Source organism: Temnothorax longispinosus, unplaced genomic scaffold (assembly GCF_030848805.1).
Source record: "Temnothorax longispinosus isolate EJ_2023e unplaced genomic scaffold, Tlon_JGU_v1 HiC_scaffold_34, whole genome shotgun sequence".
Classification (NCBI taxonomy): domain Eukaryota; kingdom Metazoa; phylum Arthropoda; class Insecta; order Hymenoptera; family Formicidae; genus Temnothorax; species Temnothorax longispinosus.
The window spans coordinates 187,490-199,476 of NW_027270165.1; the positions used below are offsets into that span (position 1 = coordinate 187,490).

The following is an 11,987-nucleotide window of genomic DNA, read 5'->3' on the forward strand; positions in this document are numbered from 1 at the left end:
CGCGGCGCGGGTGAGTCATCTCGGTGACTCCTCCCGGTGAGTCATCATGGTGGTATGTCAAAGTCAACCCCTCTCCCCCTTCCCCCCCGCAAAATCCGATATTCTTGTGTAACCCGATACCCTTGTGTAACCCGATACCCTTGTGTAACCCGATACCCCGCCCCTCCCCCTCCCCCTCACCCCCGCGTTATCTTCTTGTAACACGATACCCTTGTGTAACCCGATACCCCGCTTCTCCCCCTACCCCTCACCCCCGCGTTATCTTCTTGTAACCCGATACCCGTGTATAACCCGATACCCCGCCCCTCCCCCTCCCCCTCACCCTCCGCGAAATCCGATACCCCCCTCCCTCACCCCCCCTCGGAGCCCCCGGGACAGAAGCGGCATAAGTTAACTACTTGTGGATTTAACGTAGGCTTATAATTACCTGTAATTCTTAATTTACCGTTTTTTTTCATGACTATATGCGTTGTAGAAGCCCATTCTGAATGTTCTACTTTTTCGTAGAATTCTGAAGCTATTTTAGCGTCAATCTCCTTGGTGTAAGCATGACGTAATGCTAGAAGGACTTCTCGTGCACGGGCAAAAACGGGTATCGCTCCTGGTTTGAAGTGGACTGAGACTGGCGGTCCTGTCAGCTTGCCCGGTACCGTGCTAAATAAATCTTGATAATTCATTAAGAATTATTCTAGACGAATCTTCTGCTCTTCTCGAAGGTTGGATGTCTCCGTAATTATCGTATGAATTCTATCTGGCGCGTCAAAAAGTTCGTGAAACTTTATCTCGTGAGTAAATTGGGAGATCCATTCTCTGCCAAATAGTGAATAAAAATTACCGTCAACGACATAAAGATCTAGTTTCCGAGTAGTCATACCTAACGTAACTGTCACGGGTGTACGTCCGATGCAACTAATATGATGCCCTGTATAGCTAGCAAAACGTCTATCAGTTTTGAACAACTTGCAATTGGGTTTAATTGAAAGCAAAGTTTTCTTACTCACAATACCGCAGGGCGCGCCCGTATCTAACTCCATTTCTAAATTTCGACCATCAATGTTTACCGCGAGCGTGCGTTTAGAAATATCATATCTGTCAGTTTCACTGAGTTTGTCCAAGCGTTGCACAGTGTCGACCCGTGTCGCCGGTTGTGTATCAGTTGCAACCTGATCCATTGTTTCTGCGGGGGCTTGAATTTGCTTCGGTGCTTTACAAACTTTGGCAATGTGTTCTTTCTGGCCACAATTATGACATATAGCCTCACGAAACCTACACTTGTCACGAGCGTGCGGTCCACCGCAGCTTGCGCAGATACGCTCCTTTTTCTCGGAACTCCGTTTATCACCTTGACGCTGGAAACGTGGATTCCTTTGCTTGTTACGTTCAGATTTCTGGTGTGTGCCCTTCTTCTGTCGCTTGCATTGCGATGCATATCCCAGTTTATACACGGTTTCTGATGCGGTTCCTACTCCGACAACTTTAACCTCATTGCTGACGTTGCGTGTGGCTTCCAGGGAGTTCGCAATCTCGTACGCTTCCGCGAAAGTGGATGGCTTCTTAGCGATAATCTCGTCGCATATCTCACGTGTTGAAAGTCCATGTAGAAATTGCTCAATAAGCATCCTGTCAATGAACTCGTCGTATTGGCAATGTGCAGAGCCCTGTCTGAGGCGCAGTGCAAAAGCAGCGATAGTTTCACCCTTTTGTTGCACAATGAGACAAAATTTGATACTCTCTACGTATTTATTCTTTGGGCGATTGAAATGTCTGATGAGTATCGTACGTAATTCCTTGTAGGTTAAGTCCTCTGGTAGCCGCGGGCTGATTAAGAACTTGAGTGCATTGTTAAGTTTTGCGCCCATATATACGCGAGCGTAATTCGCGTGCTGCTCTTCCGGTATCTTACTTAATTGGAGAGCCCAATCAAATCTCTTGAAGTAATCCTCGACTGAAGATCCTTTCGACGATCGGTATGCGTTTACCGTGAGTGGCTTTGGTGGCTGCGATGTCGCGGGTGTTCTGCCTGTGGTACCTGCATTCGCCGTAGCTTGTGTCGCGGACGACTGGATGGCGCTGACCATCATGCTTGTAAGCGCTTGTAATAATTCTGGGGGGACCTCTATCTTGGATATCCGGTTCTCGATTTACGTAGCAATCGAAGATTTGATAACTGATTTTACGGCGAGTATACTCGTATCTCTTGAGTTGTGAAAATTATCACTTTTGATACCAGTTGTAGTGTATTGGCGGGGAACAGGTGATTGACTGAAGCTCAGGTACGCACAAATCGTGAACTTTATTCTGCACACAGGCACGCGTGGTGCCATTAACACAGGCAGGCAGAGGACTGACTGCAAAGCAAGAGAGTGGAAGGGGGTTCCCACTCTTATGGCGAGTTCTCACATATAAAATTAAGTTTAATACACAACAACGGTTAACACCAAAAGTTGAGTGTATTTTTGGTATTTATATAGAATAGCTACTGCACCTCAAAAATTAATAAAAATAGGCTCATTCGACGCATTTTGGCACGAAACGAAAGAATCTGGCAAAAAAATGCGGCGGTCTGCCCCGCGACGCGAGATATTAAACGTTAAAGTTGACAGAAATCAGGTTATGATTCCTGTCATACCGACGACATGTAGCGACTACAAACATGCCCTGCAGCCATATGCGCATGCTCAGTGGCCGCACGCGCATGCAGCAGATCACGTGACAACTGTTTGGTTGGTAAGTCAGAAGTGTAACATAATTTGAAATGATATTCTTTCGGCGTATAGATTAGTGACGTTTTAAAAGTATTTAAGTGTTTAAAGCGCGTCAACTAACCTATGTAGATTAGTATCGCGCTTTAAAAGTATTTAACTGTTTAATGATTTTTGTTAAAGCAGGGCACACACACGTGTGTATGTCCTGCTTTATAGAAGTTGTGATTTTTGTTAAAGCAGGGCACCCACACGTGTGTATGTCCTGCTTTATAGAAGTTGTGATTTTTGTTAAAACAGGGCACACGCACACGTGTGTATGTCCTGCTTTATAGAAGTTGTGATTTTCGTTAAAGCAGAGCACACACACGTGTGTATGTCCTGCTTTATAGAAGTTGTGATTTTCTATATAAATGTGCTTTTCATATACCAACTATTCTCTGCTTTAACAAATTATTTCTGTTTTATTAACTTCAACGCTTAATATCTGTAGCAGAAATAATTTGTTAAAGCAGAGAATAGTTGGTATATGAAAAGTACATGTTTGACGACTCGACAAGTTATGAAATCTCTGTCATACCGACGAAATGTAACGACACAATCGCGAAATTTTAAACAAATGAAGCGCGCCAATACAATGTCTGATATGGTCGTATGCACCCGTACGCAAAATAAGAATCGTAATAAAAATAATCTAGAGAAAATGCTGTTTTTTTGAATTTATACAGTTAATGGCGAGTCATGAAAAATTAGTGGATTTTTTAATTCAACACGGTGTGTTGCCATCAAAAATTAATTGTGGGAATTGCGGTGTAGAATTAACTATCAATAAAGAGACATTATTGTTCCGATGTCAAAGAAGATATGCTACAGCAACTTCTTCAAAAAAGAAACGTGTCTCCAAATGCTGTAATTTTTTTTTAAAGTGCTAAAGTAGGCACTTTGGGAACAGCAATTTGGAACTCGCTACAATTTGCAAGATTATAGCGAGTTTCCTAATGCTACGCCCTCTTCGACAAGAAGACCTCGAGGAAGAACTTGGTGTTTCTCCCAACACGGTTGTCGACTGGTTCAGTTTTTGTCGCGAGGTAATATACTTTAATTTTATGCACTAATTTAAATATCTACATATATTATTATTATTTTTTTTTATATTTACAGGTCTGTGCGCACTGGGCTGATAAGTGCAGTAAGAAACTTGGAGGTCCAGGACGCACCGTTGAAATCGACGAGGCAAAAATTGGCCATCGTAAATACAACCGTGGTCGCCTTTTGAAAGGCACTTGGATATTTGGAGGATACGAGCGAGAGTTGAAGAAAATGTTTATTGTGCCAGTAGAGGATCGTACGGAACAAACGCTCCTGGCATGCATTAAAGAGTGGATCCTGCCAGGAATAACGATTGTTTCAGATTGTTGGAGTCCTATAATTGTCTTAACAATGAGGGCTTCCAACATCTGACAGTCAATCACACGTACAACTTCGTCGATCCAAATACTGGTAAGTAACAACAAAACATGTGATAGTTACAAGTACCTATATGTTAAAATAAATACTTCTTAATTTACAGGCGCCCATACTTAGCACATTGAACGTGTTTGGAGAGAAGTTCGAGCACATATTCCAAAATACGGGACTCAATCGTACCATGTCGAGGGATATTTATTTGAATTTTTATTCAAACACGCTCATCCTAGGGCTGAGAGAATAAAAATCTTCTTTGACGTCATCGCTCAGATCCTCCATTGTCTACTGTCGAGGCCGAGCAAGCAGATTAATTAACATTTGGAGACACATTTTGACATCGGAACAATAAGAAATCTGTGTTGCAACATCCGCATTTCTCACAATTAATGTTTGATGTATCCCGTTGTGAAGTCTAACAATAAGTCAATTTTTATTTCATATTTTAATTAATAATCTTTATTCTATTAACATGTTATATAATATATATTAGATGTTTAAATACATTAATTTTTATTATTTATGCATTGGGTTGAAATTTAAATCTAACATTTTTTTCTCATAAACGCTGTAGCTGTATACATTGCTGCGACGAATTTGCCCGAATTCCTACAAAGTATAAAAAAACAATACTTATTTGATCATATAATCAATTAAAATTAAGTTACCTCGTGATTTAAATAACGGAATCTATCCTTAATATTCCGTTTCCTCTCCTCTGTGTATGCGTTTCTCAATGTAAAACTTAGGATATCGTGCAACAAATCTTCCGAAACGTGATTTAAAATTGCAAAATTTACAATAATCATTCTATTATGATCTTTAAAATTTTTCTCCCAAAACATCTTCCGAATAAATTTGGGCCATGTTTTCGCATCGCCAACAACATCTTGTACCAAGAGCCACGGATTATTATATATTTGCTCGACTGAATACATTTGGAGGTTGTAAATAATAATTTGAACGTCGCTGCGCTTGTGGCCACAGAGCTGACAGAGTATGCGCGTGTGGCCGCGGGGTATGTTCATGATCGCTACATCACGTCGGTATGACAGGATTTCTAACCTAAGAATCGTCAACTTTAACGCTAAATATCTCGCTTCGCAGGGCAGACCGCCGCATTTTTCTGCCAGATTCTTTTGTTTTGTGCCAAAATGCGTCGAATGAGCCTATTTTTATTCATTTTTGAGGTGCAGTAACTATTCTATATAAATACCGTATTTTTCTATAAGGGCCTAGCCATCTTTAGAGCTGTATAGTTCGCCGGCCATAACATAAGAAGAAGAAGAAGATAGCTATCAAGGAAGATGGTTGCAAGGGATGTACAAAATAATAGTAATTGCATCAATAATCAAAAATATATCAAATAGATTTTCACAGGTAACCGGTTACGACGAGAAATGCACTCAAGTATCTGTGGCGTTATGATTAGATCAAAGTTTCAGCAATAGGATGTGTTGCGCGTGGTGTTACGACACGAGCAGTATACACAACACGAGCAATAATCCACGACACAAGCATTAATTACAACAACTTCTTTTGTAATATCTAATAATCAACTTGAAAAATTACTAGAGTGCTAAGATATTTTACACCAAGAATCAGTGCCAACAAACAATACTTTCGATCGATGGCAAATAGAATTCCAACGATCGGAACTATATGTGTTTCGAGTCGTGCCGAAAACAGACTTAGCAACAACGAGAAACAGTGTAGCGCATTATTGAGCGCAAGTCTATGTAGAAAAAACTGTATACACACGGCCCGGCTCGCAACCGAGCGTCAAGGCCACCGACAGTTAGGCGAAAACGTATGGCTTGTCCGAGAATATTCTAGATTTGAATATTTTGGTTGCTATATTAACGACTAGCTGGTTACCCGGGCTTCGCCCGGGAGTCGTTTTTCTTGAAACGACTTCATTTGTGTTTCAATATCCTTATTGTGGACAAACATAAGGAGTGTGTCGGGTGGTTGATTTAAAGACGGTAGTTTAACTTTTCTGCATGAATAACACATTCTAGGTGCTTAAGTTTTAAACTTTTTTACTTGACAATGATCACATATTGCATCCATTTTCCCAATTATTACACTCGGATGAAATTGATATTTGTAATTTGAATCATAACTAAATGCCTCTAATTTCAAATCGGACCGCATAAATGTTTTCGTGAATTAAACATGTCGTAACCGGTCTTTTTCTACTCGAGTTTCACACTATTGAATCATTTTCGCTTTTCCGATATTTTACTTACCGATCAGCGACATCATCCCTTGGTTTACCCAGGCGTTTTTTCGGGAATTTTGAGATAGCTCGCTCGCTATGTACCCAGACCCTCGATTTTTCACTTAAAAAACCAAGGAATAAAATTGGTAATCGGTAATCGGTTTGTGAAATTACTAAGCTGACCTGCTATCAATTCACTCTCTTATCATTATAAGCTACTGGTTTCACATATATGTCATTTTGATTTTTATAAAGAAAGAACCCTTTTACCGATCATCGCCAAATTCAATACCAACCTTCCTTTAATGATACTCTATATAAAATTACATGTATAACTTATACACTTTTCAAACAGAAATTGGTAACCCCTTCACCGATCCTCGCCAAATTGAATAACAACTTTCTTAAATAATACTGTATCCATCAAATAACTTATACATTTTTTAAGCAGAAATCGGTAACCTCTCTACCAATCCTCGCCAAATTCGAAACAACCTTCCTTTAATGATACTCTATATAAGATAACAAATATGACATGTATAACTTACACACTTTTTAAGCAAAAATCGGCAACCTTTTCACCGATTCTCGCCAAATTCAATATAATAATATTCTATCCATAAAAAAAATTAGCTCGATATCTTAAAATTTGCAGAAATCAGAACAATTACGTAGATTTTTTTTAGACGGAAATCGGTAACCCTTTTATTAGAAAATTCTACCCCTGTTTTATATACAATTCATTAAGATTCGGTCAATTATTTCCCGAAAAATTAGAAAAACTTCGGATACCGGTTCCAATAAAAATCGGTAACGAAAAACTATACAGTTTATAGCACCCCGAAAAATTCTACCCCTGTTTTATATATAATTCTTTGAGATTCCGTCAATTATTTCCCGAAAAATTGAAAAAATTAGAAAAACCGGTTTCCAGAAGATCGGTAACGAAAAACTATACACCCTATAGCACTCCCGGGGAAATTCTACCCCTACTTCATATACAACACTTTCAAAATCGATCCAATAGTTTCTAAGATTACCCTGAACAACAGTACAAACTTTTCCCCTTTATATAATAGTAGAGATTATTATTTTCGACCAATTACCGCGACGATTGCAAAATTCACAATTAATGCAGATAACGACAATGGCACGTGAAAGAGAGATTCACGCGAGTATTCTCGTCGCGAAGCGAAACTAGAGAATTGCGACGAGAAATATCGCGTGAAACTAGGGATTATCACATGCCACATATGTTATTGCAATGCGCGATTACAAGAGTGAACGAAATTAGCGAAATTAGCGAATAAAGCGAGACAAGCGAAAGGTCGGCGGTATCAAGAGACACGGTAGTGTCTCGCGCCAAATACACGCGGAGCGAGACCGACCGTGACTCTTTTACGCGACGCGACGGGTTGCGAGTACTCGAGATGTTGAGATCTCGATAACGAGTGAACGGATCAAGTTCTAAGTAGGCTTGATCGATAGCTTGGGGTCCAATTAGGGGGGGGGTTTCTCTTATAATATTCCGCTCCGTGCCCTACGAGCGGAGATATTGCGACGCAAAGTCCAAATGTGAAAATTTTTTATTAAGATACTTCTTCTTCTTCTTCTTCTACTTCTAACGCCGACGTTTTATATGATGACGTCATAATCAGAAACGTTACTTTCACTTTTTCGACACTGGCGGCTAGCGGCGTTAGTATCGCAGTGCAGTGCAGTGCAGACAGTGCGTTCGTTTAGAGCGCTATCCTGTCAGTCAGTTCATCATCTGATCAGTTAACCTATCTCGATTGATCGAGAGACACGGTAGTACGCGCGGAGCGAGACCGACCGTGTGACTCTTTATTACGCGTCGCGAGGTAAGGTGCGACAACGCGCGCATACGCGCGTACGCGAAACGGCAGTAACACCGTAATCGTGCCGGCGATATACTGAATTGAATTGCTTCGTGCTTATCTGGAGATTTCGTATCCCTACATTGGGTGCGTTCAGCCGATACTCCGCTAGCCTAGCAATCGTGAACAGTCGCTCGTTTTCGCTCGTTTCCTCTCCTTTGACCCAATGGATTAAAAGGAGAGGAAACGAGCGACTGCTCACGATTGCTAGGCTAGCGGAGTATCGGCTGAACGCACCCATCGTGTTACCATCGCTGCCGGAAAAGAAGGTTCTCTACGCTTGGCCAAAAGTGACGACTGACACGTTCGATCCCGACTTCGTTGATCACAGAAGAGCTGAACTCGAGGTACGTTTCCGATTTGCAATTATAAAAGTATCGTGCGATGAATGTTGTACCCAATTATAACCTCAAATGAAGTTGTGCACGTTGCTGAAAGATATATATATATATCTTGATATATAGGCTACGGTCAACGTGATACAAATGCTCTGGAGCGTTCTTCTTCTCCTTCTTTCTTCATTGAAAGAAAAGAGAAGAGGAATGCTTCGAAGCATTTGTAGTGTCACGTTGACCGTAGCCATAATATCATATTAATACATTATTTTATTTTTAGACGTAGCTGTTGATGAAAGAGAATTAGATGGTGACTTAATTTTGGGAGATATAGGTCAAGGATTGCCATTTAAAGCTGGTACGTTTGATGGGGCTGTCAGTATTTCTGCGCTTGTGGTTGTGCTATGCAAGCAAAACTTTGCACAATCCTACAAAACGTTTATATCGTTTCTTATCATCAACGTTGTATGCATGTCTGTCAAGAAGCGCAAGAGCAGTGTTACAATTCTATCCAGAGAACGGTGAACAGGTTGTTGAATTAATCACGGCACAAGTCACAAAAGCTGACTTTTATGGCGGTGTAGTTGTCGATTTTCTGAATAGCGCAAAAGCAAAGAAAATGGTCTTGGTTTTAATGACCGGAGCTGCTCCGCTTCCAAAGGCACTAGGCGTAGAGAACGAAGATAGACAAACCGTCGCTAATTCAAGAAGGTTTGATCCTCTCGTTGTCCGTTATATCTATTATTTTGTAATTTGCAATTATTTTAAATATTTCTCTATTTCACCTTCCAAAAATTGTGATAATTTTTTTGTACATAGGGAATACATAAAGAAAGCCAAGGGTAAATCATTGAAGAAAAGTAGGGACTGGATTTTAGAGAAGAAAGAAAGGCGGCGCCGGCAAGGAAAAGAAGTTAGAGATGACTCCAAATATACTGGACGAAAGAGACCCGGGAGATTCTAATTGTAAGATATACTTCGTTAATATATAATATAAAAAACACTATTTTAATAATTTTTTTTTATATTATAAATAAAAAAATTGATAAAATTGATCTAATTAATTTTTGTCTGTTTCTACAAAATCAATCTACTACTTAAAAATAATATATGCATAAAATATTTTCTTTAGTAACGAAACATTTTTTTGTTAAAGAATATCAAACATGAAATTTTAATAATTGTCGGAATATTTTCCTTTAAAAAGGATATTAGGAGTCCTTTATAATGTTAATATTACGGTAATAATAGACAATATTAATAAGAGATCAAAGAATGAGTTCAATATTTTATATTTTATTTTATATAAACATAAATTGTGAAATACTCTGTTGTACTCCAGTAGGTAATACTTTTTCTAATTCTTCATGATCCAACCACTGGTTTTTTACGATAATTTTTCGCCGACTTACAGCAGTTTGAAAATAGCTTAATTTTTAGGGTTTATGAAGTGTTCCCTATTTTTTTTGTACGAGTGTATATAAACTTTGCATAGTGTGTGGTGATCCCAGCAAACGCAAAAGGATTAAAAGATATTAAAATTTTTTAATACCTTTGAATCCCTTTTTTGGCGGAATTAGATGAAATTAAATGGGATTCGAAATGAGATGGTCCAATCCCATGAAATCCAAAAAAGAAATTTTAAAATCCATTCAATCCTATGTCTTTTTTGAATCCTATCCAATTCCGACACAAAAATATTATACCACTGAATTCCAGGTTAGGGATTGGAAAGTTTCGTGATGAATTCCATTGAATACCATTGATTCCGTTAACGAAATGAATACCACTGAATGCCAGGTTAGGGATTGGAAAGTTTCGTGATGAATTCCATTGAATACCATTGATTCCGTTAACGAAATGAATACCATTGAACGCCAAACTAGGAATTAAAAATTTCCGTATTGAATTCCATTGAATTCCGTCTATTCTGACAATAAAATGAATACCATTGAATGTCAGGATAGGGATTGAAAAGTGTCCGTGTTGAACTCTGTGGCGGTACGCGCCAACAATAGTACACGCCCGCGCGGTATCTGCATTACCGGCAATTCGCGTCGATGCCGCTAGGCGTCGCATCGCCGCACAGTGGGGCGAACGCCTCATTTTTCGGTCATTTGCTTATAACTTCTACATTTTTCAATGAAATGACTTGAAACTTGACATAAATAATGTACGATTATTATACATTTAGTGTATAAAATAAAAATTATTTAATTAACAATTTTTCATAAAGCGCATAGATAATTTTTTTATTTTTAAATACTTTTTAGTTTTTTTTAAGCCGGTTTTATTTTTAAAAAAATTTTTTATTTTATACTTTTTTAGTGCTTCATTAAATTAATATGAATAATTATTAACGCATATTTCCTTACTGCTCCGTACCCTGATGTTTTAGCGCAATATTTTATGTACTAAAACCTTTCTGGAAAATTGCTCTATAGGACAGTGAAAACCGCATTTAAATCCGTTCAGTAGTTTTAAAGAAAATCGTAGTCATACATACATACATACACGCTGAATATAGAACCTCCATTTTTTAAAGTTGGTTAAAAAATGAAGTTAATTTGATTTTCAATGATAGTCTTAAACCTCGGGATGTTTAATATTTGTGTTTCATAATAGAAAAGAAACTGTTTTTCTTGCTTCTCACATCTATTTCTTGAACTTAATCATGATCTACATCATTATCGCTGAAATATATTGTAATAAACATTTTGCATCTTTAGTTAATTCTTTTTTTTATGTCCCATAATTTTTCGCGAATTAGAAATTATTGGATCTGAAGCAATTATCAAATTATTAAAAATATCTTCATTATTTTGTATTCGCGACATATTTCGCGAATGATTTTCTCTATATTTTCTAAAATATTTATGGTTTGCTTCCTGAGCATCTTCAGATAATTGTCCTATTGGTACGATAGCATTTTTATAATATCACTGCCATGAATCAATAATTTGTGGACTGAGACTGGCATGTAGTACCATGGGTATAATGATACAAATAATTCGGCAGTTCTAAAAGCATAGGATTCGAATTCCAACACGTTAATCCTATTACCGCTAGCGATTACTTGCAACAAAACTCCAAATCGAGTTATTAAGTTCTTATCTAAACCTGTAATGGCAGCTGATAATTCTGGATTAGCAAAAAATTTTCTGGCCGTGTTGCCATCATTGGATGTACCTTTTCCTTGTTTCACGAAGTTTATCAAGGGACCTGCTTTTGTTCTGAAGGCAGTCTGTATCTCTCTTTTTCTTTGCTCGACTTCTCGTTTATGACTCTCATTCCTCGTTGACCAACATTTGATATTAATTTTATACGAAATATGTAATAAGCATTCGAAACAGCGAATCCAGCA

At 38.5% G+C, this 11,987-nt stretch overlaps 1 protein-coding gene and 1 pseudogene across 1 annotated transcript; one reads left to right on the top strand and one right to left on the bottom strand.

The window, feature by feature from the left end:
- Nucleotides 1-683: 683 nt before the first annotated feature.
- On the bottom strand, nucleotides 684-2,081 carry LOC139824373 (uncharacterized). Its single transcript, XM_071796903.1, has one exon. The coding sequence runs from the start codon at nucleotides 2,079-2,081 to the stop codon at nucleotides 684-686; it is 1,398 nt and encodes a 465-aa protein (XP_071653004.1).
- A 1,619-nt stretch (nucleotides 2,082-3,700) lies between these two features.
- On the top strand, nucleotides 3,701-9,598 carry LOC139824374 (18S rRNA (guanine-N(7))-methyltransferase-like; annotated as a pseudogene).
- Nucleotides 9,599-11,987: the final 2,389 nt, after the last annotated feature.